This window comes from Crocodylus porosus, unplaced genomic scaffold (genome assembly GCF_001723895.1).
Source record: "Crocodylus porosus isolate Cpor-Errol unplaced genomic scaffold, CroPor_comp1, whole genome shotgun sequence".
NCBI classification, from domain to species: Eukaryota; Metazoa; Chordata; order Crocodylia; family Crocodylidae; genus Crocodylus; species Crocodylus porosus.
The window spans coordinates 15,136,226-15,163,448 of NW_017728911.1; the positions used below are offsets into that span (position 1 = coordinate 15,136,226).

The 27,223-nt window shown below is 44.3% G+C and overlaps 2 protein-coding genes across 3 annotated transcripts in view; one reads left to right on the forward strand and one right to left on the reverse strand.

The window, feature by feature from the left end:
* Positions 1–15,271, forward strand: part of MYO1E (myosin IE) — a gene marked incomplete at its 5' end in the record, with an annotated part of 94,060 nt that extends 78,789 nt beyond the window's left edge. The window contains 5 exons of the mRNA XM_019533162.1: positions 1,153–1,310; positions 2,389–2,481; positions 5,543–5,747; positions 13,603–13,772; positions 14,590–15,271. Coding sequence (XP_019388707.1) covers positions 1,153–1,310; positions 2,389–2,481; positions 5,543–5,747; positions 13,603–13,772; positions 14,590–14,666 — 703 coding nt within the window. The remainder of the gene's footprint in view (positions 1–1,152; positions 1,311–2,388; positions 2,482–5,542; positions 5,748–13,602; positions 13,773–14,589) is intronic.
* Positions 15,272–17,681: 2,410 nt separating this feature from the next.
* CCNB2 (cyclin B2) lies at positions 17,682–25,148 on the reverse strand. Of its 2 annotated transcripts, none has more exons than XM_019533466.1 (9): positions 25,055–25,148; positions 24,245–24,370; positions 23,189–23,311; positions 22,523–22,693; positions 22,270–22,428; positions 21,577–21,813; positions 19,467–19,607; positions 18,245–18,355; positions 17,682–17,971 (listed from the first exon to the last, which is right to left on the reverse strand). In XM_019533466.1, exons 1-9 carry the CDS (start codon positions 25,082–25,084, stop codon positions 17,867–17,869), a joined length of 1,203 nt encoding a protein of 400 aa, XP_019389011.1. In that variant the 5' UTR covers positions 25,085–25,148; the 3' UTR covers positions 17,682–17,866. The 2 variants fall into 2 exon arrangements, with proteins under 2 accessions (XP_019389011.1, XP_019389012.1); XM_019533467.1 differs by lacking the exon at positions 25,055–25,148 and adding an exon at positions 24,873–24,958.
* Between the last annotated feature and the right edge of the window lie 2,075 nt (positions 25,149–27,223).

Consider the following 27,223-nt stretch of genomic DNA (forward strand, 5'->3'; position numbering starts at 1 on the left):
ATATTAGGAAGAACTACTTCGCTGTAAGGGTGGCCAGAGCCTGGAATAGGCTTCCCAGAGAGGTGGTGCTCTCACCTTCCCTGGAGATCTTCAAGAGGAGACTGGATAGGCACCTGGCTGGGGTCTTATGTGCTCCTTCCTGCCCATGGCAGGGGGTCGGACTCGATGATTTGTCCAGGTCCCTTCCAGCTCATGGAGTCTATGATTCTGTGATTCAAAGACAAACAGCAAACATGAAGACATTTTCAATTTACAGAGATTTTGAATGCATTTGGGGCCAGTTTTCTCTATCTTATGCCTGCATTTTTGCTGTAAGGGCCTGTTGCAAACCTTAAAGTGTGCACTTGCCAATACTCCTACATTGTAAATAGATTAGTGACACTGAGCCCGGGACTTGCATGTTTATTTTATTTCCTCCAGAGAAGTGTAAGAGGTACATGAGAGAGAAAAGGAGATTATTATTGTAGTTTGACAGTCACAAGTGTGCAGGGAGACATACAAAACACTCCACATATTTCTACGGATTGGGAATTCAGAGCCAATACCGGTGACAGTTTGAGCTTTGCCAGTATTAAATGCAATGAATAAGAACTGGGAGTTTGCCAAAAGCAAACATGACTTCCTTAGCTGTCCAGCCTGTCTGTATATTGCATAAATACGCATTTCCAGATGTAAGCTGCAAAAAAGAGGATATATAATTTTTGACAGCAATGTTTGTTTACCAAGGAAGTGCACCTGCAAAATACAGACAAAGTACCTGGATATTATCCACAGCAACTAGGATTGCTTGTGTAGATTAAGTAATTTTCATAAGCCACAATTAGTTAGGAAGCACGACCTCCTTTAGATGTTTCTGGTTTATGGTAGGCACATCAGCGGCTCAGACTTTTTAACATGCATCCTCAAAGCTTACAGCACCCTTGAGAGCATCGTGTTTATGCAGGTTCCCTGTGAGAAGTTAAATGTCAAATAATATACAAAAAGGGACAGCAAGATTCTGGTTTTTTTGTCAGTCTATTTACTCTGGATGTACTTTTCTCAGCTCTCTGGGGCCCTATTAGGTTTTCTTAATTACAAGGTATTTAATGAATAGTGATGGAGTCTTCTGTTGTATGTGAGTGCTTTTTTCCCTTATATCCATGTTTGTAATAGACTTGATGTAAAGCTGAAAAAGGAGACATGGGGACCATGGAGTGCTGGTGGTTCTCGCCAAGTGCAGTTTATGCAAGGCCAAGGAGATCTGGCTATTCTCAAGCCCAGTAATAAGGTGCTGCAGGTCAGCATCGGACCAGGGCTACCAAAGAATTCCCGTAAGTATTCGTTTCCCTTTGACTGGCCTATTGAATGGATATCTCTTTCCTGTCTGCCACACACACTATCTTGTTTCTCTGAAGTATTCACAGAAAGAATTGGTAACAGACTTAAATGGTACAACAAATGTCTATTCTCAGGCTGTTCCCTATCTCCTTCAGCAGCACACAGTGACTGTTGGTGGAAACATGCAAAATTAATGGCCTTGACATTTAAGTAATCTGGTCCTTTAGCATAGAATAAAGAGTATACACAGCACATCAGCCATTCATTTAGGGCAGGATCATCCTCTCCGCTTCTGAACACTAAGAGCACCATCTCCCATATCGCTTATGGAGAGGCCTTTGAAAGTTGAGGGGGTGTATATGTATTAAGAGAGGGGGCAGACTGGGATAGGAGGAGGCCTCTTCTCTATTGCATCCCAGTCTTCTGTTGCCATCTCCTCAGGTTAAGGAAAATTCACAGATGTACCAGAAATATACTTCTTTTTCCAAGTCTGAATTTCAAGTAGAACAGGCCTGGGCATCTGTTTATAAGTATAGCAAAAGATTAAACAGCGTGACAGCTTTCAGAAACTTGACTTGAGTTCCCACCAAAGAACTATGTCCAAACCAGATATAATTTTCTTCTGGTGTACACCTTTTAGTCTCTCATGCCCAGTAATACATGCAGTTTTCTTAACAGCACTGCAATTAAAAACAGAAGAGTTCTTAGCCATGATATGTCTACTTTGGGCTTTGTGTTATTCCTGTGGGGCAAAGGTGCCAGAAAGCAAGCCAACTGGGATCTGTCTCGGGATGGCAGAGTTTCCTGGTGGCACAGACCCAGAGTTACCCATTTGCATAGTGGATGTCTCCTTGGCAAAAACAGCTGGGTGGGTGGAATTGAAAATGTGGCATTACGTCACCTTTGCCAACCCTTCAGGTTCTGAGCAAAGTTTAACCTTGGCCAAGACCTGAGATTCAGACCCTGAGTTTCAAATACTCTTCCCCCTGATCACAAGTGGGGAGCTGGACTTACGAAATAAATACTGCGCAGAAAATAGCAATCAGACAGAATAGTGTGTGTTTCTTTTAGGTCCCACTAGACGGAACCTTACACAAAGTAGAGGGAATTTCGGTAGGACTCAAACTCCGAATTACCCAATGAGGGCTGCTCCACCTCCCCCAGGTAAGTTTTCAACCTCTTTAACTAAAGTGCTCCACACTTAATCTGCCTCTTGAAACCAGAAGTGTGGGGAGGAGTGGGGTGTGAATGCTTTTCACTGGTTTTTCTCCCCCACTTCATAAAATATCTGTGAAATCACCATAATTGCAGTAGGCTCTGTATCAAATCAGCCTTTGAGATTGAGTAGTATTCAGCTAGAGATATCACACTTTAGCTGTTGGTGCCAGTATGTACAGCTACTTGCTGCAAAACAATCAACTGCAACCAATTCCATGCCCCTTTCCACTTTACAGTTTAGTACAAAATATATACACACAGCACAGGCCTAGACAGCACTCAACAATGTCTCTGTGCTTTCAAATACTAGAAACAATAGAACTTGATTTATGCCTCATAATGCCATCCTGTTATGCAACAGTTTTTTTATGCACTGAATGCTGATTCATGTTAGCTGTGCCAGTAAGTAGCATACAGAGTTTAAACCCAGACTGAAGTCATCTTTTATTTTTCCTTAGGCCTGTAACAATAAGGTTTGTTTAGAATATCAACTCACAGCACTATCCACTGACCTAATACTTCCCAAGAATTGTGTAGCAACTGTTCCCTTTCTGAGCCACTCACTTTACACAAGTACAATGTTAAGAGAAAATTCCAGAGTTGAAACATTATGCTGTTCACCCAGTTAAACAGTAACAGTAGGACAATTGCTACAGTTCTGACACAGGGAGCTGAGTACAGGTCTTGGACTGAGGACATCATGGAATTGTTTCCTAAGATGTTGAGTTACTTGGTACTTATTAAGCAGCAGGATGCTTGCAGTGCTGTCATTAAACCTGGATTCACCAAACAGACTTACAGTCCATTACTTCTAAGTTCTGATAAGATAGTAAATAACTTTTCAGGGATGAATGAAACATGAAAAGTCAGCCAAAGAGGACTTTATTTATAATAATATTTTTTTAAACTTCACCTCCACAGTTTTAAAGATGCTGGAATACAAAAGACATGTACATTGGGCTTATTCACTGTGCTGCCCTTTAGATTTAAAAATACCCCAAAAAGAAGAAATTTTAAAATTATTTCCCTGTGAATGTGTCCTTTCACAGTAGCTGAGGAAGCGAGCACAGGCTCATGAAAATCTATGCATCTTTGATTTAGTTAGCCTATAAGGTGCAGTCTACCCTGCCTTTTGCCTAATGCTTAAAAGCCATATGCTGTTCATATTACTGAGTTTTTCTTAATATGGTGATACAGGTTCAAGAAAACATCCTTTTTAGGAAATCTACCACTTTGAGAGAGCGTCCCAAAACGTTCAAAACTTACTGGTTGAAAGTTTACAAAGAGGTAAAGGAAATTAGTGCCATGCAACTGAATATAGTTCTGTTCCACCTTATTTCCACCCAGACATATTAGTTATTTAAGACAGTGGTTCCCTGACTTTTGGAACCAGTGGACAACTGTCAACCTTAAAAATGTCTTGTGAACTACCTTGACTTTTATTAGAACCATAGATGGACACACTATCATGTATATGTTAATTTATACAACCATAAACAGGTAATTCCCTTCTATCTAGGGGTCAGAAATGACACAATATGATTCTAGTATGTTTAAAGGTTAGATACAGGATTAGGAATAAACTGTGAGGCTTAACCTACTGCCCTAGTATCTGGTGTTGAAGTTGCAACCATCTTTCAGGGAGCCAAGTCTGGGACCAGCAGCACTTGTCCCTAGTTCTGGTTCCAGTTATGGTAATCACTCTGATGTGGTACTGTGGAGAGAAGTGGAGCAATCAAGTACAGCTTCGTTCATGATTTACTGAGAAGAAGATCTCATTAGCTGAAATGGGTAGTGTCATGTGAATGTAACTGTCTTGCTTCCACCCCCTGACCTGAAAGCAGCTTAACACATTCCCACAATGCCCAGCAGGATTTTGCGGGACCTTCTCAGCAGATGCAGTAGGATGCTTCCTGGTGTCGGTCAGAGCTAAGTTTTAAAATTTAGGACAAAAGTCCAATTTCAGAGCATCCTCAGAGTCTCCAGACCACAGCCTTTAAATGTGGGACTATCTTAGAGAATCCAGCCTGCTTGGTTGCTTTTGGCACTGAAGCTTGTAAAATATCATTAGTAAATCAGTGTTTCCCAGATTTGCAGTAAGCTCTTCCAGAACCCAGGGTTCAGAGGAAGCAATAATTAATGTACTCCCCTTTCCATATAGCCATTCATTGGTCTAGTAGTTTGACTGGCTACTGCCTCTTACCACGAGGAGGAACAGGAGAGAATCAGGGAGAGTGCATAAGTCATGGCCGACCCTGCTTTTCTCTCATTGAATTCAGTGGGAGTTCTGGCATGTAAGGAATGCAGGGTTTTGCTCAAAAGCTGCAGTGAGCTCAGAGGTGGGTGGCTGCAAGTTTTAAATTTGTGTCTGGAGATGAGGGTTCTGCACAGTGCGTTAAGTGTGCATAAAGTTGTTTCAGAGACAGAAAACGAGCACATCTATATTTCACACTAAATCACACCTATAACTCATTGTGCTGTACAGGACAACAGTGAAATGAGATTTAAAATGTGAACAATCAGTTCAACATTATGAAAAATAGTGTATATATAATATGTATGTATGTAATAAACAAGTTTTGGATGGCAAACAAGTTTCAGAAGTTCCTTTGCATGGTTATATTCAACTCTTACATTTAGCTTATTGTCATCCTTATTGCCTTCAAAATTCAGAACAGGAGCCTCTTTTTGAGCTATTGAAGTAGAAGCAAGGATCTGCATATATATATCTTTTTTAGTACTCCTGTCAAACAGGCAAATATTTATAGCCATGTACTTCTATGTTTCTTTGAGCAAGGAGTTCAGAAGACCATGATCCTGAGATGTTTTCTTTGGAACTGGGTCTGTGCATAAACCAAACTTCTGAATTCCAGCTGAATTTAGCTTTGAGTTTCTCAAATTGAGTTGCCAACACAAATTGTACCCAGAGAAAGGAGACCACTTTTGGAAAAGTTAATATCCTCAAGGTTATACTGCCTGTGCTTATGGTTTGTTTTTTCTTCTCTAGGTCATCATCAAAATGGAGTGATAAAAACCACGCCGTTTATACCACATCCCCAAGTTCCACCAAATCAGCGAGCCGGTCAGAAGAATCTGTATACAAGCATGGCATGCCCACCTTTACCACGGCCACTTTCAGGGGGATCAGGCAAAATTTCACATCAGCCACAAAGCCTGGATTTCCTCAAGGTGCCAGATCAAGGAGTTGCTGGGTAAGGTTTTACTAATGCACATTAGATTTTAGTAGAGGAGGGAATCTGATCCTGTTAGATGATCTAATATCATGGTGGAGGATGCACATTAATAGTACTTAAGCCAAATAGGCAATTAGAATTGTTAATTACTTTGGGGAAGTTACCTATTAGTGAATCAAAACTGAGATACACATTTCTCAGTATTTCCTTCATAATTTACTGGATTAGTGATGTCTTGTACATGATGCAGATAAGACAGTACCAAACTACATTTGCTAACACTTGAGCTGATATGATTAAAGTACTAAAGAAAAACAATGAAGTGATTTCCAGGTTACTTTTGGTGTCAAATGTAAAAGAAACAGCTCAGAATTGCTTTTTTCCCCCTATAATCAGTTACTATGACAACTATGTATGCTCTAGGGAAACATTTCCTTTGCTTTACCATGTTGCTGAGGTTTATGAGCTAAAATCAATAAGAGAAAGAGTTTGTTTGTTGCCAGTTAATAATAAGCCCTTCCAAATAATGCAAGTCGTTATCCAAACTCAGCTTGTTGGCTGGTGACTACTGATGGCCTATGGCAGTGGGGACCAACCTTTTTGCTGGGAGAGCCACAAATTAGCTCTGCATCCTTCCTGAGTGTCCCTTCGAATCCCCTTCCCCAGCCCAATCTGCTGCTCTGCTTTCTGCTCCCTCCCTTGTGCTCCTTGCCTGATCTGCTACTCTGTCTTCTGCTCCCTGGCCTATCTGACACTGTGCTACCTGTCCTCCCTGATCTGCAGTGTACCCCACCTGGAGGCTGCCTGTACCATTTGTGGCACTTGTGCCAGAGTTTGGCCACCCCTTGCCTATGAGCTGTACCTGCTTCCCACTGGAAAGGTGTCAGTATCACCAGCCCCACAACTGGCAAAGGGAAAGAGCAGAGAGACCAGGGGCTAAATGTGCCCTGGAAAATGAACTGTGTTCTCCACTGTACATGGACTCCCCAGGTCATGGCTGAAATGTCAGTCCAGCCTGGGACAAGCAAGCTTAGCAGTTTCTCAGGCTGTCGCTGTCATATGGATCTACAAATGATTTCAGGCTCCAGGATAACCATCTAGTACTTCCCTAAGTACTACAGCCTCTTAATGTAATATATAAAGGCAATATACGTACAGTCATGGCAATCTAACACAGTCATTATTACACTGACTGCATAAAAAGTCCTCCTTTCTAACTGAGATTTCTCTTCTGTTTTTGTAGATTAGCAGAGTTTTCCTTTAGTGGGAATTTGGATGCCACTTAATTGTCAGACTCAAAAGCTGTTGCATATTCAGTTATTTGAGAAAAACACTGTTCATCTTACATTAGCAATTCTCACTTCTTGCATTTAGCTCCTTATCCAGTATAGCGAGGGAAAGGGTTTCACCAAGGATCCAGATTCATTTGGCTGAGATCTTCCAGAATACAGTATAATAGGGTAAATGTGGCTTGCATGGGTAAAAGTAAAATCTGCTCTGAAGTCAGGATTAATTATGCTTACGGATAGTTTTTGATTCAGGCTTCACTTTGCAGGTGGTGACCTATTAAAATAAACAGACATTGAGTACACCCTGCTGGTGTCTTGCTGATTAAAATAGGTGTGTTCTGATCATCATTCTGTTTCGCCCCATGCAACACGTGATGCTCACTTAAAACAGGTGAGGGCAGAAGCAAGCTTTGTTCAGCTGAGGGCTCCATTGGCAACTTTCCAATACCCAGAGGTTAGGCCCAAATTATAAAAAAGAAAGCTATTGTAAGCATCCCAATCTTTAGCATGACTGAATGAGGCTCAGATACTACACCATCAAAGATCACCATTCAGAATAACAACACAGAGCATCATATTATGGGATTATTTTTAATACAGCTAACTTCTGTATTAAGATAAGGAGCAATCACAGGAAACATCTGATCATACACTGATAGGTTTTCTGGTGGTGTTACAGCAGGGGTAGGCAAAATGCGGCCTGGGGGCTGGATGTGGCCCACAGGGCCCCTACAAAATTAGGAAATTAATATTATTCTGCCCTGGGCTGACTGTCATGCGGCCCTCGATGTCTTGCCGAAACTCAGTAAGCGGCCTTCTGCCCAAAATAATTGCCCGCCCCTGTGTTACAATGTGGGGCACCCTATCTCGAGAGTACCTCTGACCTGCATTCTCTGCCTGTTTCTTCTGTTCATTGCAGCTCTTGCAAGGAATCTGTATTGCCCCATCCTTTCCTTCAGGCAAAGGCTTTTTATGATTTCACTGGTAAATACTCCAGAACTGGCATATTTTGGATGACTGCACCTAGACCTTCTGGCCCAGTGCCAGGCTGAAGTTCCATCATGATCCAAAGCGGGTCAGAGATTGCGTAGCTTACAATTCCCCAGAGAGAACGGCACAGAGAGCAAGACCACTGTTTTCCAGAGTGGCACTGGCTGTTGCTTCATTGACTCTCACCTCGGGAAGGGGATGTACTGTCATTTTTTTTGATTGCCATCATAGTCAATTTCTTTTCACCTCATCTACTTCCTGGCTTCTCTTTCCCCAAACAGTCCTTTGAGTGGATACTTAATCTCTCTCCCAAGTGGGAGAAGTCATCTAGCCAGACCCACCACAGCAAAAAGCCAGCTGGCAGCAATTAGCTTATGTTGCACCACTGCTCCAATGACTCACTGCTGAGTCTAAGCCCTCACTGACCACAGCAGCTGGATCCCAAGTATCGCCCAAAGGTGGAGAAGGAGGTTGAAGTAAAAACAAAGTCACCACCATACAAGGAAGTCTGCTAGAGGAGGGCTGGATTTCTCAAGGAGGCTCGGAAGGTCCTATGTTAATAGCAGTCTTTCTGCTCCATCCCACACCTGCCACACTTATGAAGTCACACAGTTGTGTTAACATCAGCATTTCCTTTGCTACTCTATAAGCTGATTTTTAAAACTCGGCCATAACATTTTTCTGCTGGGCTGTAATTGTTCGGCCAAGTTTTTAACCTGATAGTGAGTCACTTTGCCAGATATATCAGTTTATGTACTAAAAATACTTTGGCAGAAATACTGATTTGCCCAGTCTCTAGTCATCTGTTCACTGTGACATCCCATCACATTTGCCTTCAGTCTGGGGCATCATCCAGGGAGTGGCTTCCAATTCACTCCTCTCAAATTCAAGTCAAGTGTCTAATGCAACATATTCTTCAGAGGGTAGACAAATGTTTTACTTCTTTCTTCTGTACCAGGTGGTCTCCTGGCACAGCATCTTCACTTCATCTGGATCTAATGCTCCTTAAAGTTGGTGTAGTACAGTACCTACCCATCTGGTGTCAGCCTTACAGAAAAGCAACCAATCTTCGCAATACAGAGATCTCAGTGGATGCCTGGATAACTTGCCGTAGACCCTCCCATCACACACACACACACACACACGCACGAAAATGGTTTTCTTCTTGTAGCTTGGCATCCCTTTTTTCAGTGCAGCTTTGGTTACCATGTGGTAAGGCTTAGCACAGTATTTACATAGCTCTTTCCCTTAGCCAAGTAATTTATGAACTAATTAATCCTCACAGTATGAAAGGAGAGAAAAAAAGGCACGAAAATAATTTTGGTATAAGACTCATCAAAAACTGTAAGCATATAGAGAGCTGATGGACTTTCTAAGCCTAGGAGCATGGAATGAAAATCATATATTCCTGTTGCCCAATTTTGAATATTTTGATGGTATGGTATTGTTTTTATTTGTCCCCCTCAGCCCATACTGGGAATAATCTAGATTGCCCCAGCTCAGACAATGCAAAGATTTTTCTTGTTTTTTCTGACAACTGTATGGATTCAGGGTAAGTAGAGAAATCACAAGCAGCTACAGCAGTAATGGCATCCAGAGCACATAGGAAGAACCCATACCCTGTCTGTGAAAGGCAGGCTGAGATGAGGTTCCAGATGGGGGGAGAAGGGGAGAATTCCTGGAATAAGTGACACTGCTGGATCGGAGAATAAAGTATGCTCAGACCGTGAAAGAATCAAGAATTCCAGCATGTACCATAGATGCTGTACCAGTAGGAGCTCTGTAGGCGTCTGTAGACAGATTTATGTTCAGTAAGAAGCCAGGGAAGGTCTCTGAGAGAGCAAGGCATGACTAAATTCTTTGATTCCTGGGGAGATTGCTTTAGCCTTTTTGCAAGTTTATAGCAAGCCAAAATTATAAATAGCATTGCAATAACAGTCTGGCAGTTAAAATGGGAGGGTGGGGCATATCCACAGACACAAAGGTCTGCAATATTATTTCATATGCTATGGCAGTAAAACAAAATTTTAATCTATGGGCTGTCTGATTCCTAGCTGTGCTGGATGGACCCTGCAGAACAGGATTGCTCCATCACAAATCAGCTGGTGAAAGAGACAATTTGTTTTGTACATAACTCACATTGCACTATTGTGGTTGTATCTAGAATAGAGTGTTGAGTCCAATATCCTGCAAACCCATAGTGGAAATTTCTCATTGTCTGGAGGAATTATAGATGATAACAGCAGCTTCAGTTAAACTTGAGAATTAACAGTCAATAATTTAGTTTCATGCCTTTTTAACAATGAGAAGTACTTCGGTAGCCTGAAAACAGAGAAATATAAAAAGTGCCCTATAAAAAGAAGAAGAACCCTGGGGGAGAAGAGCTTGTGAGTTTGTTATAGCCTGAGATACATTTCTGCCTTTTTAACACAGCAAATTCTGAACAATCAGCACACTTTACTATTCTTACCCTTGTCTATACCCAAACTGCCCCCTTCCTCTATGACAGCTGTATGCATTTCCAAGCCACATCTTATGATCCGAGATCTTTGCAGTAAAGACCACTGCACTGCAGCACCTTCCACTACATCCTCTCAAAAAGTTGTGATACTATGTGTTAGAAGGGGCGGGGGGGCGGCGGGGAAGCGTCCCACAGCAAGCAAAGCAAAGAACTACTCCCTAAACCCAGGCCTTTAATTCCTGTGCAGATACTATATGGGAATTTTTGCCAACACAAGGCAGTTTCTTGTATTAAACCAAGAATTGTGTGTAATACTGGTATCATAGCAGTCATTGAAAACATCCACCCAGAGTCTGTCTGCTCTCTGTGCTAGAGGATCACATCTAATGATGAGCAACTCCATCTGCTGGTGACCACGAAAGGTTTTCTTACACTGTCATCCTCTAACATGCTTTTTTGGCTCTGTGCTGCTGGTTAATCTTTTAACGTGATGGCTATTCTGCTGATGCACTTTTCCCAGGCCTGCCTCACCTCTATCAGAATTTTTTGTAAATATAAAAAGAAGAAATCAGCTTTGCATCTCTCACGCAGAACAAAGGAAAATCTTGTTGACCCTTATGACCCAACCTGCAAAGCTGTAGATTTCATTTAATACTATATAGCCAAGGTGTAAAATGCCCTGCTTGTGTTTGACAACAACCTGTTAATTACAGCATGACAACTCCCCTTACCATGTAAAACCCTGGGCAGCGGGTGCCGAGATGAAAACTGCAGGGGAGAATCTCAGAGAAAGTGTTGAGGTTTTTTTTAGTTTTATTTCTAATTATTCCTTACAGTGGGGATGGAGGATTGTCTGCCTACAGAGTAGAAACCAACCTCCTTTTACCAGCATCATCTAAGAATTATGTGGATTCCCTGGGAAATACATGCACACATGGGTATTGAATCATCTAGATCTGACTAGGGATGTCTGCTCATTCAAAGTTTTAAACCAGCAGTACAAATCACAGCTGCTTTAGAAGACTCACTGGCTGTGAAAGAAACTGTCACTTTTTGGATGGGTGTCCAGAGCATTTAACCTATTGCGCGTTTCTGGAACATACAGTAAACAGTTGCTCTCCTAATGTGATATTAGTAAAGCTTTGGGCAGTTTCAGAACAGCTTTAACAGAACATTTCATACCTCAGATCGTCAGTTGCTCAAAGAAGCTGCAAGCAATTGTTTAAGCTACAGTCCAGCTCAACAGCTGCTTAAAATTCCCACTATGCATCAAATAATAAGAAGCCTTAGTCTTGCCTACCATCAGGATGATTATTTGCTACAGCTGAGGAATCAGGCACATCACTTGGTTCACGGTTCCAAGGAAACCATTTGGATCTAGCAGGCATGTCTTTGCACTTCTAGCCACCTTTGAGTGGTAGAAAAGAAAATAGATCTTCTTCCTCTTCCTCCTTGTCATTAGCACAGGTCTCCATCTGTGGTTGTGTGAACAGCTAGAAAGAAACACCTGTGTGCTGGCAGCCAGCTGCCAGAATAGCTGTCACACGTCCATTGAAGTTTTCACATATCTTGATTTCTCTGAGGCTGCAACAGGGCTTGCAGGACTTGATGGCCTCAGAAATCCATTCAGGGCTGAAACAATGTCTGATGGCTTTAGTATCTGATGTGGAGCTTGGGGTAGTCATCATTTTTCTTACTGCTGGAATCCAGAGCTTATTGTTTCTTCTCTATCAGTTGCTGGGCAGCACACCTCATACTCCATTCAAAGAAGAGCAAATGTGTACATTAAACATACATGCAAAGTCTGTTGAAGCACCACTATTCATTTCCACTGTTAATGCACTTTAAAGGCTGAGCCTACTTTCCTGTCGGGCCTCACAAATACAAGTGATGGCTCAGGGGAATTAGACCCTCTTCAGCTGCACTTTTATTTAAATTTCAGTTCCAAGAGCCCTTTCCCTCCTGCAGAGGTTTCCAACAGGAAATCAATCTTCAGGAACAGAAGTAGTTACAAACTTCATTTTTATCCACGAAAAACTTTAGTCATCAGCTGCATGTGTGAATTCCCAGCAACATTAACAGCAGCTACAGGCACTCATGTAGGGGAGAAAACCCCCCACATTTTCTCTACTCTGATTGGTCACAGAAAGCAAATGTAAAACCACAAGAGGGAAGATTGTCCAGTGTTATATTAGCTCTTTATCTCATGGGAACAAAAGATGAGGGAAAGGCCCAGAGAGAGAGGGGTCAGGCTGCAAAGGTCTCTCTTGAACATCATCTTTCTAGTTCATTATCTCTGTATTCAACACTAATGATCCTTTTCACCAAGTTAAACAAAATACTAGCACAGGCTTTTGGAGAGCTGCTCTTTCACAAATATTTCATTCCCAATTATGCATTGTAATATTTCTAGCAGACAAACAATGGCAGGGCAGCTGCATATTTAGTGGCTCCAAGCCTCAGATGTGTGGTAACACAGTTACATTTTATCTGAAGCATCACTTTGTGCAGCAGCAAGAGTTCCAGTTTTATCACATCTGTAATGGCTAAGATGTTACTGGCATAAGGGGTAAACCCACCAATTCTCGAATATTAACCCCCTCCTGCTAACACCCAGCCTGCCTCCATGATGTCTCAGCTAGCTATTCCTCCAATCCCTGGCTGTGACCAGACCCAAGCAAATGGTTCTTGTTAATCAAACCACTCTTGCTGCTGCATCTGTGCAAACCAGTTCCCTGTTCACAGCCCATTCAGAATTTCTAGACCCGTAAATGAAGGCCCTATACCCAAGATAAAGCCATAGAAAACCTTGGTTTGAGACTGTTATTAATGGTGCAATGCTTTAATACTGCCCAGAAGCAGTTGTGAGCTAGGGCTATAGATCCCCAGTCCTACCAATACTCCACCTTTATAAAAGAACCTCTTTCTAGGTCAACAGATTTAAAGGGCAATCTAAATAGGTAGATCTGCACTTCAAATACAGTTGGGTTTTTTTTTTTTTTACTGGTGGAGCTAACCTAGTGAATGAACATTAGACAAGGGCCGGGTGCTAGTGCAGGAGGGTTGGACGAGTTAATGCCCTTAGAGTGAACAACTGCTCTGTCAATCTTTTTTTCCCCCCCCACTCCTGCAGCATTCGCAGGCAGACATCAAGCCGGCCCCCACCAGCTGGAGGGAGACCCAAACCACAGCCAAAACCCAAGCCTCAGGTACCACAGTGCAGGGCACTATATGCTTACGATGCTCAGGACACAGATGAACTTAGCTTTAATGCCAATGATGTAATCGATATAATCAAGGAAGGTATGTAAACGGAGTGGGCTTGGGGGGTTTTTGGGGTGGGAGTTCAAAGTATCCTAGGTTCAAAGATGTCTCCATAACCACTATTGGGACTATCCAACCAGCAGCCTGTGAGCTGCACAAGGCCAATCCCCAGTAGTTAACCTGTCAACCCTGGCCTCCCAGTCCAGATATTGCTTCCCCCCACCCTCCCTTCTACATGTTGCTGCTGCCACTACCAGTCTCTGAGCTCCTCTGCCCTGCAGCTTCTGCTTTTTGCCCCCATCCAGGGGGTGATGTGAGGCAGCTCACAGAGCCTGTGATAGAGAGGCTGGATAACCCAATGCAGGGTGGGAGCTACAGCTCAGTAGGGGGGTGGTGGGTTACACAGGACACTGGAGCTTCCTGGCATAATGTAGTGGAAGCAAGGGAGGCGCACCTACCATGTAACATATCCAGTAAGCTTGTTCATGGATTACCAGGAAATCCCCATCATACACCCTCATGCCAGAGTGGTCCTTCCAAGTGATGATACATTAGCATCCCAGTAGGAGTGCTGAATTCAGCCATCCTGTTTAGGAAGCATGCTGCTGTAGTCTTACACTTGCCTCCAGGGTCTATCATAGCTACATCATGTCAACTGAAAACAAATCATTTAAATCCTGCCCTCTGTCCTTCCCATCTACCATGATACCAAGGAAAGATAAAGCCTTTTAATGAACTTGAAAGATAAATAAAACCAGGCTCTCCAAGCTTGGAGATGCATATGGAAGAGTTGTACCTGTCTTTCTAAAAGCTAAAAACAAGAATGCTGAAGGTGTTATTGCTTGTTCTGTCGCAGATCCCTCTGGCTGGTGGACAGGGCGATTACGAGGTAAGCAAGGATTGTTCCCCAACAACTACGTGACCAAGATATAAAAGGACTGAGGATTTATTAAATACAGGATGGCATGAAGCTATCAGTGACTGAGATGCAGGAAGTTTCCCACCCACCCCATTTTTCTCAGAGGCCTGTAATTCTTAGCAGCATCTTCTCCAGTGGAGTTGTGTACAAGCAGGAAAGAGTCACTCTGTTTACTGTCCATAAGATTAATTGTGCAACTCCATGCCTCAAACATAAGTGTGGATGTACTGACCAAGAAGTTATTTATTCTATTTAAACCTCTTTCTAACATAGACTGAACAGAGGTGTGCGCTCAAACCTTGTTTTTCCTGAAATTACAAGGTGCTTTGCAATCTGGGACCAGGGACTTCAGAAGGGTTGTATAATTAAGTGCCTTTCGTTGAATATCAGTAGTTTCTTTCTTATAATTGAAGAGAGCATTATATGCACATTCCTCTGATACCAGTCATTTTGAGGAACACAAAGTATGCTGCTACATGTCAAAGATTTAGGATTGTTTTAGGTATCACAGCAATGGTATATTTAAAGTAATTGTGTACAGATGTAATAGAGCTCATTTACTATTTGCCAGTAATGTCTAGGGACTCCAAGAAAAGGCACTGCAGAAGAGAAGAAAGAGCAGTACTGTACACTAAACAACATTTTCTTGATTTATATTAGAATATGGCTGGCCCATGTTGGATTTGTTTAATGCTGTACCTGTTACAGGAAGCATCTCTTTACCTTGAGCTGTACATTTGTAGAAGCAGATCATATACTGTATATAAAAAAATTCTAATATTGTAGAAATATATATGAATGTATAATGTAGTATCTCACTGTACTTAACCATAAAAGTAGATTGACTAGAAGTTTTGTGCCAGGTACTTACAAATAAAATATGCACTACTCATGTTCAATGATTAAAAAAAAAAAAAAAAAAGTCAGTGTTAAAGCTTTTAAGCCCAGTTACCTCCCCCACCATTTAAAAATAGCTGTTGCTTATCATGCAGGTTAATCAGTATCTGTACTTTTTGTTCTGAAGTGCCATAAATAAAGAGAGACACAGGAACCTGTGACCTGGAGTTGGCTGGCTTGTTTGTTGCAATTTGTTGTTTTCTGGGCATTTGCACAAGCAAATCTCATTCCAGAGTGTTAAAGGCTCCTAGCATACCATGTTCAGAGAAGGGGAAGCAGAGAAAGGGCAAATCCACCCAGCCACACCCCAGTCTGAAAACAGCCTTCTGGGAAGAGGCAAGTATAATGCATAAATCACATGAGCATCATCTACAGCATGGAGCAGCTAAAACAGATGCTCGGCCCAAGAATTCTTAAGTACCAACCTACACTTCAAGAACTTATAGCAGGCTGCCATCTACCTTTTGAGGTACCCATGGTTTTAAAACATGAAGAGGTCCTACACATCTACCCTCCAACTTCTCATGAACTTAAAGTAAGCCCAATCAGGCTGTGTCCAGATGAGTGCAGACATTTGGGAAAAACTGCACTTCAAGCTATGGACAAGCAAAACTCGTGACAAGGGTGCTGTGAAACTGTGTCCGTCTTGGGGCACTTGGGGGTGGCTACTGCAGGCCTGGCTGCTAAGGTACTGTGTTACCAGTTACCAATTAATCATGATTCAGTCAGGAACCAGCTCAATACACAGTACCTAGCTACTACATAACTTCACAAGCATGTATCAACACCTACAAAACTAGACAGACTAAGGACAGGAAATAATCAATATAGACAATCAACTGCCCCAAGACAGAGATAGTTGCACAAGCAACCATGGCACAAGTTTTGTCCATCTGTCAGCAGCTAGAGGTGCAGGGCCCCAGAACTGCTCTGCACCGATCTCCTCCACAGCTGGCAAGCATCGTGGCCTCAGCAGAGGCCACCACCCCTGCAGTTTTCAGCCCACTGCGCCTGAACACACACCTATTTTCTACCTTGTAATGGAGGGAAAAAAAGTTAAACTATTCATTTTGGAAGGCAAGACAACCTCAAGACCAGTTCAAGCATTTTATCCACAGTTTTACTGATTGAGATGAAAAGCACCAGCATCCCAATTCATGTTTCCACCATCCAGCTTGTGAAGTATTAACTGTCTGCAGCATTGCTAGGCCCTTTTTACTAGCACACATTAGAAGAGAACTTGTGAGTTCAGGACAGTTATTAACACCTAGTTTCTTTGGGGTAATTTCTACCGTTAAAAAAAAAAATAAAAAAAAAAAATTCCTAAACCTTCAGAGAGAAGATAAAATCTGGAAGTTCATCTGCTAGAAGAGGCAAAAGTAATTAGTGGTACAACAGAGATTCTCAGCAGAGCCAGTAGCTTCCCTTTCAACTTTCAGTTCACTTTCACCTGTCCACACACCTTCCCTCCCAAATAGTGTAGACAAAGTAGTCTGAAGTAGATTGAAGAATAAATTATGTTAACGCACCTCATGAAAGAGAGAGAATAGATTTTTTTTTTTAAACATATGAAGAGCCTTCATTCTCACTACTCTCCAGAAGTGACTTATAGTTAACAGATATTTTGGAGTCTCGTCAGGGGAAGAACCTAATCACAAGTGACAGCTGATCTGTTTGCCTCCAGTACAGTGCTATTTAGCATGTCAAGCCCAGTGATGTGAAGAGTGTGATCTACCAGTACAACTTCTGCATGTCTGACTTCACTGCAGAAATCCCTGCATGAGCTATATAGTTGAGAGAGTAGAACAGTCAGAGGTAAACTGCCTGCAGTACTCAAATGAATGAGTCAGTCAGCTATTTGAGTAAAAAGGGTAAGCAGCAGGTCTGATTTCTGACCTCAGCTTTATTTTAAAGGAGCCACTGTCTCTACTCATTAAAGTTACTGGCTAGCAGGAGAAAAGGCACTCTATGTGACTGCCTGCTACACTATAATGCAAGTCACAAGTAAAGTTGCTTAGAGCTACAGCAAGAAGTTGAACCTTGGTACAACTGACTAATGAAAATCCTTGCGCTTTAAAATTGTCAGCTTGCTAGTTTGGGGGCTTTTTTTTGTAAACAGCACAAAGGAGCAATATTTTTAATAAAGGAGCTTTATTTTTAGATATACACATGTATCACAGGGCAAAGTTTAAAAAGTCTGCTTTCAGAGTGAATCTGAAGCATCTATCAAAACAGAAGAGATATGTACAAAAGCAGCAGTTCTGCCTCAGTAGGCAAGTTGACAAAAGTGCATGGAACAAGAATTTGCTACCTAAGGTTATCCCAGTACAGATGCAGCTAGGTCCTTGATTATTTTGCTGTTCAGTTGGGGAAGTGTACTGATCTTCATGAGTTTGCTGCTTGCATACTTGTTCTTTACAGCCTGCAAGAATGAGAGGAACAACACTGTCTACATAAATGGACTGCAATATTTTGTGCCATGCTAATGCAACAGAGCTTCAAGATGGAGACTACAAGGTGTACAGGGAGGCAACAATAAAAAGCAAGGTCTTAGCCAAGCGGAAGCAACTCTATACCATAAATCTGTCACAGGATATTATTCTTCGAAATGCATGCTCTTTGATTATCAGGAAATGAAAGTAGGTACTCCCAACAGTATAGGAATAGGAGGAGTTAAAAAGTGACCAATACTTACAACATATTTTGTTAGATTCCCATTTACTTTGACTACATTCTTGGCCATATGCTGCATGATTAGGAATAGACTCTCTTCTGCATACCCAGTGTAGTACTGCTGTTTTATTCCCTGCAATACAAGATGGCCAGAGTGCTGACTGCCCAATCATCCACGGAGGAGAGGCAGGGCAGTTATATTCAGTACAATTCCAAACCCACAACTACAAAAGAAGCTGAAGAGACTATCCCCACCATAGCAAGGAGCACGTCAGATACTTTAGTCCAAGAACTGCAGACCAGAGCTCAAGAACCTGTTCTCAGCTCCCAGTCCAGGTGCAAAACTACTCTCCTTTAAAGCAGCGTTGAAAGTCACAGGATGATCATCACTACAGAACTTTTACTGGAACAGGGTAAAGTCTTTATGTATTAGACTAGAGGTAGGCAACACTGGCACAGGTGCCAGAGCATGGCATGCAAAGGCATTTTGCTTGGTGCAAATGCCTCAGGACAGATAGTGGGGAAGGGGCTGAAGCCGTGTTGCCGCAACAAAGATTAGCCCCTTAGCAGCTCCCCCACCATCTGCCACTGGCATGCCAACTTCTCACAAATTGAGGTTTAGGGCAGTACCAAAAGTTTCCCACAAATGTTGGTGACCACTGTACTAGACCATCTGTGGTATCAAGGCACAGGGTAGTCAGTGATGAAAGTAAATCTTTGCAATCCCCAAGAACCTGAACGTTTGATTAAGGGGCAACTGCCAAGTCACCAGTGTAAATATTTAAGAAAGCCAAAGCCAGCAATTTCTGAAGTGGGACTCAAGACAATTAAATAGCTCACTGGCTGTTAGGTCTTGCTATCAAGTTGTCTCCTGGTTCACCTGGACAACCTTCAATACAAGGCAAATACTCCAGACATATGATCTTCTAGTTGAGTTAACTGCAGGGCAGGCAAAAATGGAAAAAAAGTGGTGGTAGTTACCTGCCTGGCATAGCCTTTATGCAAAGTAGCAGAACTACTCATGTAATGGACCTGCAATTACTGAGAGGCCTGAACATTTTGGGTGCATAAAAACAAACAAAGCTGTACTGAGATGCAGTAGCACCCTATAGGTACCACTGCATTTATATTAGTCCTTCAGCCATTTGTAATGCTGGTCAAGGCCTGTAATACTGGAACTCAGTCTGTATTAAGAATGGTTCTTCCACAGACCTTGATCAAAAGTGGAATATTAACAAACTTACCCATTTGGCTTGACCCAGAACCTGCTGAGACAAGCACAAAGCAGCAGCTGCTATCTCTGAAGGATGATGGTGCACCATATCGTAGTCCACAAGTGTTAGCTCCATTAGGTATTTTGCTAGTGTATGCTGCTCAGCATCAGCCTGCCAGATAGTAGTTGTTAGTGTGTGAAGCATCACTTCTTCAGCTGCAGAATGATGCAGGCTTTACAGTGTGTGGGGTAGAATTTCAAAAGGATTAAAAGTTAAGCACCATCTGCTTTCTTAATTCAAGTTCCTATGGCTTAGAGGACTATGAAGAGCTAGTTTATAGGGCTGTGTGAAGCTTTGGTCCCCAGTTCAATTTGGCAGCCAAATCTTCGAATCAAAAATTTAAAAATCAGGAGACCCTTTAATCTCACCGAATCAATTTGGAAAAATTCAGACAGACACAGTTTTAAATGTTTTTTCTAGATGCCTCAAGATACCAGGTGGTTTGTCAATGCTGCGATGCTAGGGTGGATGGAACGTTCCACAGGAGTGTGGGGAGCTCCCTAGCATGCTTGGCAGCAGACCCAGAAGTGGACCAGAAGCACTTCTGGGCCCACTAATGAAGCCCCCCCCCCCTCCCCCAGTACACCTGGGAGTGTGTGTCTGGTCCACTTCCGGGTCTGCTGCCGAGTGAGTGAAGGGGGCTCCCCAGTGCCTGTGGGACACTCCATCCACCCCAGCATCGCAGCATTGATGAGCCGCCTGGTACCTTGAGGTATGTAGAAAATAAAATATTTTAAAGCTGTGTCTATGTCCAAATCGCTGATTTTCCAATTCAGTATCGAATTTTCAGATTTGGATCTCGGCCAAATAATAAAATAAAATATCGGGGACAGTGATCCGAATCGACTCACCACCGAATCCAAATCTAATATGGCCTGCTTTGCACACCCATACTGGTTTATGCCACTTCCTCATGGAGGAGAGAAACTATGCTCTTGCTCAGTACCCAACAGCAAGAAAGTGAGACTGTGCAGCTGGCTTGGCATGACCTCGAGTACACATCTCAGTACTATTCATGCTTCAGCCACTCCAAGTCAGATTGTTGGACCCTAGAAATAAAAGGTTAGCCAAAGAGCAATGAGAAAGATATGCTTCTTCGTAGTGGCCCTGGATGGAGACAGCGTAGACACTGCCTTTTGAATACGGTAAACTGCAGCTGCCACGCTCAAAAGTGCATCCTACCCTGGATTCCATGAGAAGGGAGACTTGGGTTCAGCATCTCTTCTAGGTTAGAAACTAAAACCCAATTCACATTTTTATGTTAAAAAGCATCAGAAGGGTTACTGTACTGCAGCAAACAACATATGGCTAGGTTTAAAACAAAAATCACATCTGGTGTGGGAGTTTCACTGTCCAAGTCTGTTTTTGTTTTTGTTCTGTTCTGTTCATCTTGGGCAAAGAATGGAGGGCTGGATTTAAATAAGGAGGGCTTAGGAACCAGTGCTGCAGCACATTAGTTGCATTAGAGGGTGCCAGATCTTAAACTCGCTCCCTGACTTCTGGCTGTGTACGAAATGCAAGACTAGAGCTCTCTAGGCTCCCCCATGCACTATAAAAAAAGGGACACCCTGCCAATACAGATTGCATCTAGATTCAGCAGGGAACTATCTACCATTACATGGAAGTCCCTAAGCATTTAAGGAAAAAAAATGGTCAGAGGCCTGTTCCAATCTGGCCTGAGATGCCCAGAAGACACTGAGGTATTACTAAGGTATTTCACCTAGTACAGCTTCAGTTATCTTGTTTTCTTCAGTTAACAAGATAAGGAACTGATGCAGCTACCACCAGAACTAGCTCCCATAAGTGAGGCATTGTGCAATCTATTATCTAAAACTATTCTGCAATTCAGTGTTTGAGCCACTATTTCTTTCATAAAAAACAATTAACCGCTGCCACATACCAAGCAGCATTCTGCTATACATGCTCTCTAATCCACCCTCTTTAAATCCTCCCTTTAAAGCTATTTTACTCTGGCATCTCTCAAGTCCAGAAGAGGGCTTGAAAAGACACTGTCCAACCAAAATAGCTACCTTGAAATCCAGCATGAATGCGTCAAGTTAAAATTGGGCCAAGCACATACCTCACCAGCTTTTGATGCTCTCCGTAAGAAATGGAGTGGAAGGGGACGCCCCAGGTCAAAGTTCAGTTCTCTAAGAATTGTCACCTCCATTTCTCTGATCTGAGCAGTAGTGTAGGCATTATCAGTGATATAAACAAAGTCTGCGATGTCAGGACAGAATATCTCTTCATATTTTGAAGCTAGAAACAGCGCTGTCACACCAGCCAATTGAAGTCTGTTCCGGGAAACTAGGCGACTCTGGGCACAATAAAGAGACAAACTTCAGGTTTTTCATTATGATAGAGCATATTTTGCATAAATGTATAGTCTCAAGACTAAAGCAAGGCTATGTTCTTTCCTGCAATGTGCACTTATTGCAACTTATTGTCAAAAGTGCTCCTTAAGCACACAGTACTGTGTCCTGGAACTAGCTAAGTCCCCTTGCATTGAAGGGGAAAGAGCAGTCCTTTGACAGCTGTTTCCCCTTCACTGTTTTTGGCACAGTGGAATGGAGTTCAGTTAAGTTACTAAATGGATAGAGGAGATAAGAGATAGCATTCATTTCAATAGTTTATACACTGAATAAATATGCAGGCAACTGAAACCCAGAACCCATTTGAAAAGTTTGGTCTTGTTCAGTGTTTAAGTAGAGTCATTAAATGGATTCTCCAGATCCACATTTATGTTATAAAACGTCATATTTCAGACACTTACTTGTAAGAAACGGTCCATAATGCCAACACACATATACAGGGTTTCCTGCAAAAGCTGGAATCTTGAGTGGACTTGAATAAGCCAGTCAACTAAGATTGCACGCATGCGCCCATTGATCTCCTTCCCGTCAAGATAGTGTGAACGCACTGGCTGCTGCAACTGTTCGGAGAAATAAGCATTGGGTCTAACACATGGGTAAGCTTAAATGCATTTGCAGTTGTAAAAAAAAAAAAAAAAATGTAAGCATCCATACCTCAAGTTGCCTTAGATATAGATAGATTTCCTTTACGTAGTCACTACAAAGCTGAGGGTTTTCCCAGTCGTCAGCATCAATGTCTTCAACATTGCTGAGCAGTACATCAGAAAAAGCCTGGCACAGATCCTCTTCTTTCATGGATATGTCCATAGGGGTTGGAGACATAATCTATTTGATACGTCAGTCATTAAGACCCACACATTGTGCAACAGATGTAAAGTCCATACTGCTTCAGTAACTGGACACGTTTTTAAGCCTTTTTTTTTTTTAAATATAAAAAGTAAGCTCGTAGTATTAGCCCACAACTTCTGCCACAGTGGTACATAGACATCATCTTGAACCATAAGGACTTCGTCTATGTATAGGAGTCATTTAATGATCTTTACATTTGATTTGCAGGTTGTCTTTCTTTGTTTGCTTGTGTTAATAATAAAAAAATTAATCCATTAACAAAATATAAAACTTTTAGCTCTCCTGTATCCTCTTCCTCCCCTTACTAGGAGTAATAAGCCAACATATGGATCTCTGGGATTGCAATAGGGACACTGATTTCTCTGAAAGGGGCAAATGGTACACTTCCAACCTAGGAAGAGGCAGGCTCCAAGTCTAAAGCCAGAGAACAACAATAAAAAAAAAAAAAAACAACAAACAGTTTCCTCCTACCTTTGGAACACTGGCTTCCTTCAGTGGTTTCATCGCAGCTACAGGTTTTGGTTGTGCTGTTACATTTGTTGACTTGCTACCTCCTTTGGAGGCCTTTATGGATGCTTTTAAGCTTTCTGTTTTCTATTAAACAGAAAAAAGCCACACATATCAAACCCTATTAATAGAGGTGCATTGATACATCAGTCCCATATCAGATTTGCACCAATACAGGAGAAGCTGACAGCATCAGAAATCAGCCTTTTTGCTCGATGTGGCTGATAAATGCCCCATATATGCACAAAGCTGCAGCATACACGTGGCCAGGAGCACAGCCTAGCAGCCTGGAAAGCAATGTCAGGCTGGTAAGTCTGGTGTGGGGGGGAAGAAAGGGGTGTGTGGGGACAGATAGGGACCCCCCCCCATGGTGAGGGAGAGAGTGGGGCAGGCGCTGCTCAGGTCAGGCTGGGGTGTGGGCTGGAACCATGAGCAGCTTGTCTGGAGGATGCAGGGGGGTTGCTCCCACCAACTTTGGGAGGAGACAGAGGGAACGTGCACCCAGATCAGCATACAGGGCAGGACAGGCTGCCAGAGCTGGGGGCTGCACTGGGATCTTCCCAGTGACAGGGCTAGGAGAGGGTTATGGCAATTATTGGGGTGGTTGCAGCTCCCCTCCCCATGCTGCTACCCTCCCCAAGCACAGCTTGGCACAGCCCCCACCCTGGAAGCACCCAGCATAACTCCCACACAGATTCCCCTCCCCCCCAGCCCTCCGGGGTGAATGTAGAGCAGGAGCTGCCCCTCCACCCATGCCTCCTGGATAAGCTGCAGCTCCCTCCCGTGTCCTGCCCCACTCCCTCACCATGGGGGCCTTGCTCTGGACCCCCTTCCACCACAACGGACTTACCAGCCTGACACTGGTCTCCAAGCTGCTCAACTATGTATTGAAATCAGATTGGTATCAGCCAATATGGCTCCTTAAAAATCTGCTGCTAGTATCAGCCAAAAAAAGTCTCTACGGGTTCATTAACTATTAAGCCAATGCTTTTCCAGACATAGGAGTTTAAAGTGCTTTACCTTAGCTACATGTGCTCCTCTGGTTGTAACTTTGTTTCCAATCTCTTCCAAAGCAGTTCTTTTGCCAGGCATTTGGCTTTTATCTTTGTTGATTCCTATCATAGCATTCTCCACCCCCCTTGTAACCTAGAAGAGAGCATGAATTCACAATAGGCAAATCCCAGAAGATCTGCAGTTGCCATCTCTTCCGCAGCGGTCACCCATTAGAGTCCTTTCACCAGCAGTACACGCTGCTGCACCACGTCCTTTCCCCAGCACATCTCACGCTTGGAGATGAAACAAAACCCTGCAGGCTGAGATCATGTAATTATGGGGAGCCTGGTTAAACTGCAGGACCGGGCGGGAGCGCCGCCGCGACCCCCGAGCCGCACCGCGGCGGGAGGCCCACGGCCCCGGGGTTTCGCAGCAGCCGGAGGCGACCCCGCGCCCGGAGGGGGATGGCTATGTGTGCGGACGGAAGGTGGGGGAGGCCGAGCTTAATGCCCGGAGCTGCGGCCCCGCGCCCGCGGGAAGAAGCAGCCGAGAGGCGCGGAGTAAGGGACGCGCCACCGCCGGCCCTCGGGGCAGCGCAGGGTGGGTCCAGCCCCGTCGCCAGGCGCCGGCTGGGCCCCCCCGGGGCAGCACTCACCGCGGCGCGCCGGCTGAGCGCCATAGGGCCGAGAAGAAGAGCAGACACAGGAGCGGACCGGAGCGCTCGGAGCTGCAGCCGCTTAGGCACTCGTCAGCAGCAGGACTACTCCTCGCGCCGCCCGCGGGTTCAAATGCAGCCCCGCCCGCCTGCCATTGGACAGCTTCGTACAATGCCTGCACCTGATTGGCTGCCCGCCGGGCCTGCCCCATGCGTTGCTATGGCGATGACCCTCGGACCGGAAGGAGCCGGCGGCTTCCGCGGGGTTGCGCTTGGCTCTTTAAAAGAGGCCCCAGGGGGTCAAGACGGCCGCGCAGGGGCTGCTGGGAGCTGCGGCGCCCCGCCCCCTCCCCCAGGCACGGAGCAGGACTGCAGCAATGCGCGTGCGCGCGGAGCCCTGCAGCCCGGGGGTGCCGCGCGGCGCTTCCCCTTCGGGTCTCTGGCTGCACGGTGCGCCGGCAGGACCGAGCTGTGTCCCTGCGTGTTCCCCGTGTTTTAAATGGTAAATCCTCTAGGTCTGGTGTTTTCCACCCAGAAACACTCTGGTAGAGAACGGGCTAGAAGCAGGAAGCCGGGTTCTCCACCGGCCACGGGAAAAAGTGGGAAACTGCTGATTTTCTCTTCTTAAGGAGAAAAACGCTCCTTTAAAGGAAAACAGCACCGGAAACAGTAGGCTTCCCCTTGGAGGCTGGCGAGTCCCGAGGGAGCTGGAGGCGCGCGGGGCAGCACGAGCCCAGCTCCCCCAAGGAAGGGGGAGCGCGGATCGAGGCCCCCATGGGGAGGGAGCTGGGCGTGAGGGGCTGCCCATCCCGGGTGCTTCGTGGGCCCTGGGCAGGGAGCTGCAGTCCCCCCAGCCCTGCTGGTGTCCCCTGCACGTGGCCTGCACTGGGCAGCACGAGACCAGCTCCCTGCGGGGGGCTGCGGCTTCTGAGTGAGGGGCAGTAGCATAGGCAGTAGGGCTGGGCGAAGCTTTGGGTGCCAGTTTGATTCGGAGATCCAGCCCAATTCAGTAGCCAGATCTCTGAATTGGGAGACAAAGAAAAAGGTCTGAATCTATTTGGAGATTCAGGCAGTCCCCACTCACTGCTGCAGGGAGCAGGACCGGTCTCCATGCTGGAAAGTAGGGCACCACTGGGGGGGGGGACCCACGTGGGCCCATCCCCTGCCTGCTCCCTTGAGCACCCCCCCCCATGGCTGCCCCAGCTCTTGGTTTGTTTTTTTTTTAAGCCGTGCACTCACTAGCTTCTGCCAGGGGCAGAGGGGGCAGTCACTGCTGCCCCCCACTGTCCCATGCTGTGTGGTAGGCTCTACCATGAGCCCCCATCCCCTACCCGCTCTCCCAGCCCTGCTCATAACTGCCCTGCCCACCCCAGCTCCCGCTTCTTTAAAAAAAAACCCATGCTCCTCACAGCAGAGTCCTCCATGCAGCAAGGGGCAACAGGGATCACCTCCCCTGCCAGGCACCAGTGGGTGAGTGCAGGGCTTATTATTATTATTTATTTTTAAGAGCCAGGTGGCTGGGGCTGGGCAAGGCAGCCATTGAGTGCTGGGAGAGAAGGTGGGGGGGATGGGGCCCATTTGATTTGGCAGCGGCCAGATCAATTCAGGACACCAAATCAAGTCACTGTCCCCCAGATCAGTTGAATCCAAAGCAAATACTAACTGCTTCACACAGGCCTAATGGGCAGGGCACCAGCATAGAAGGGCTGTTCAGTGCCACAAAGCAAGGGGGGGGGTGGAATAGCTGCAGCTGGACCCTAGGTATTTAGCATTTATTTTATTATAGTGATTGAGGCACTGGTAGGCTTCCAAACTGCTTTAAAATTGTAACTAAATAAAACATTGTGTTCAGCTGATACCTTTCTCTCTCTGTATATATAGTGGCATTTCATTTTGATTGCAGAAAAGCATAGATTTGGGGGTTTTATCAGAGAATCTGTGATTTTTAAACAGAATCCTTGGTAATAAGGTTTTAAGTGCAGGCTTTTTTAATTCCTTGCTGTGGAGCTCTATAGCTAACCTTTCTAGTGTGGTCCATGCTTTGTTAAACATGTTTGTTCTGTCCCCGTCCCTTCATTTTAATAGGTTTTCTTTAAATAAGCCCATCTTCCTCAGAAGACTGCCATACTGCTGGTCTTGCAGAGCCCTGGCCTTGCCTTCCTTGTTTATACTGGGTAAAGAAATACACTTCAGCTTTTCTTTGTGATGGCTGCCTTTTAAGTAGTTACTCGGCTGACTGCATTGGCCTCAAGATTCTAAACTGGTATTTTTAAGGGGACTCCTTTTTAACACGAAAGACCTGCGTGAGATGCCTCAAGCTTGTTTTACACAACAAACTCATGAGAAGAGTT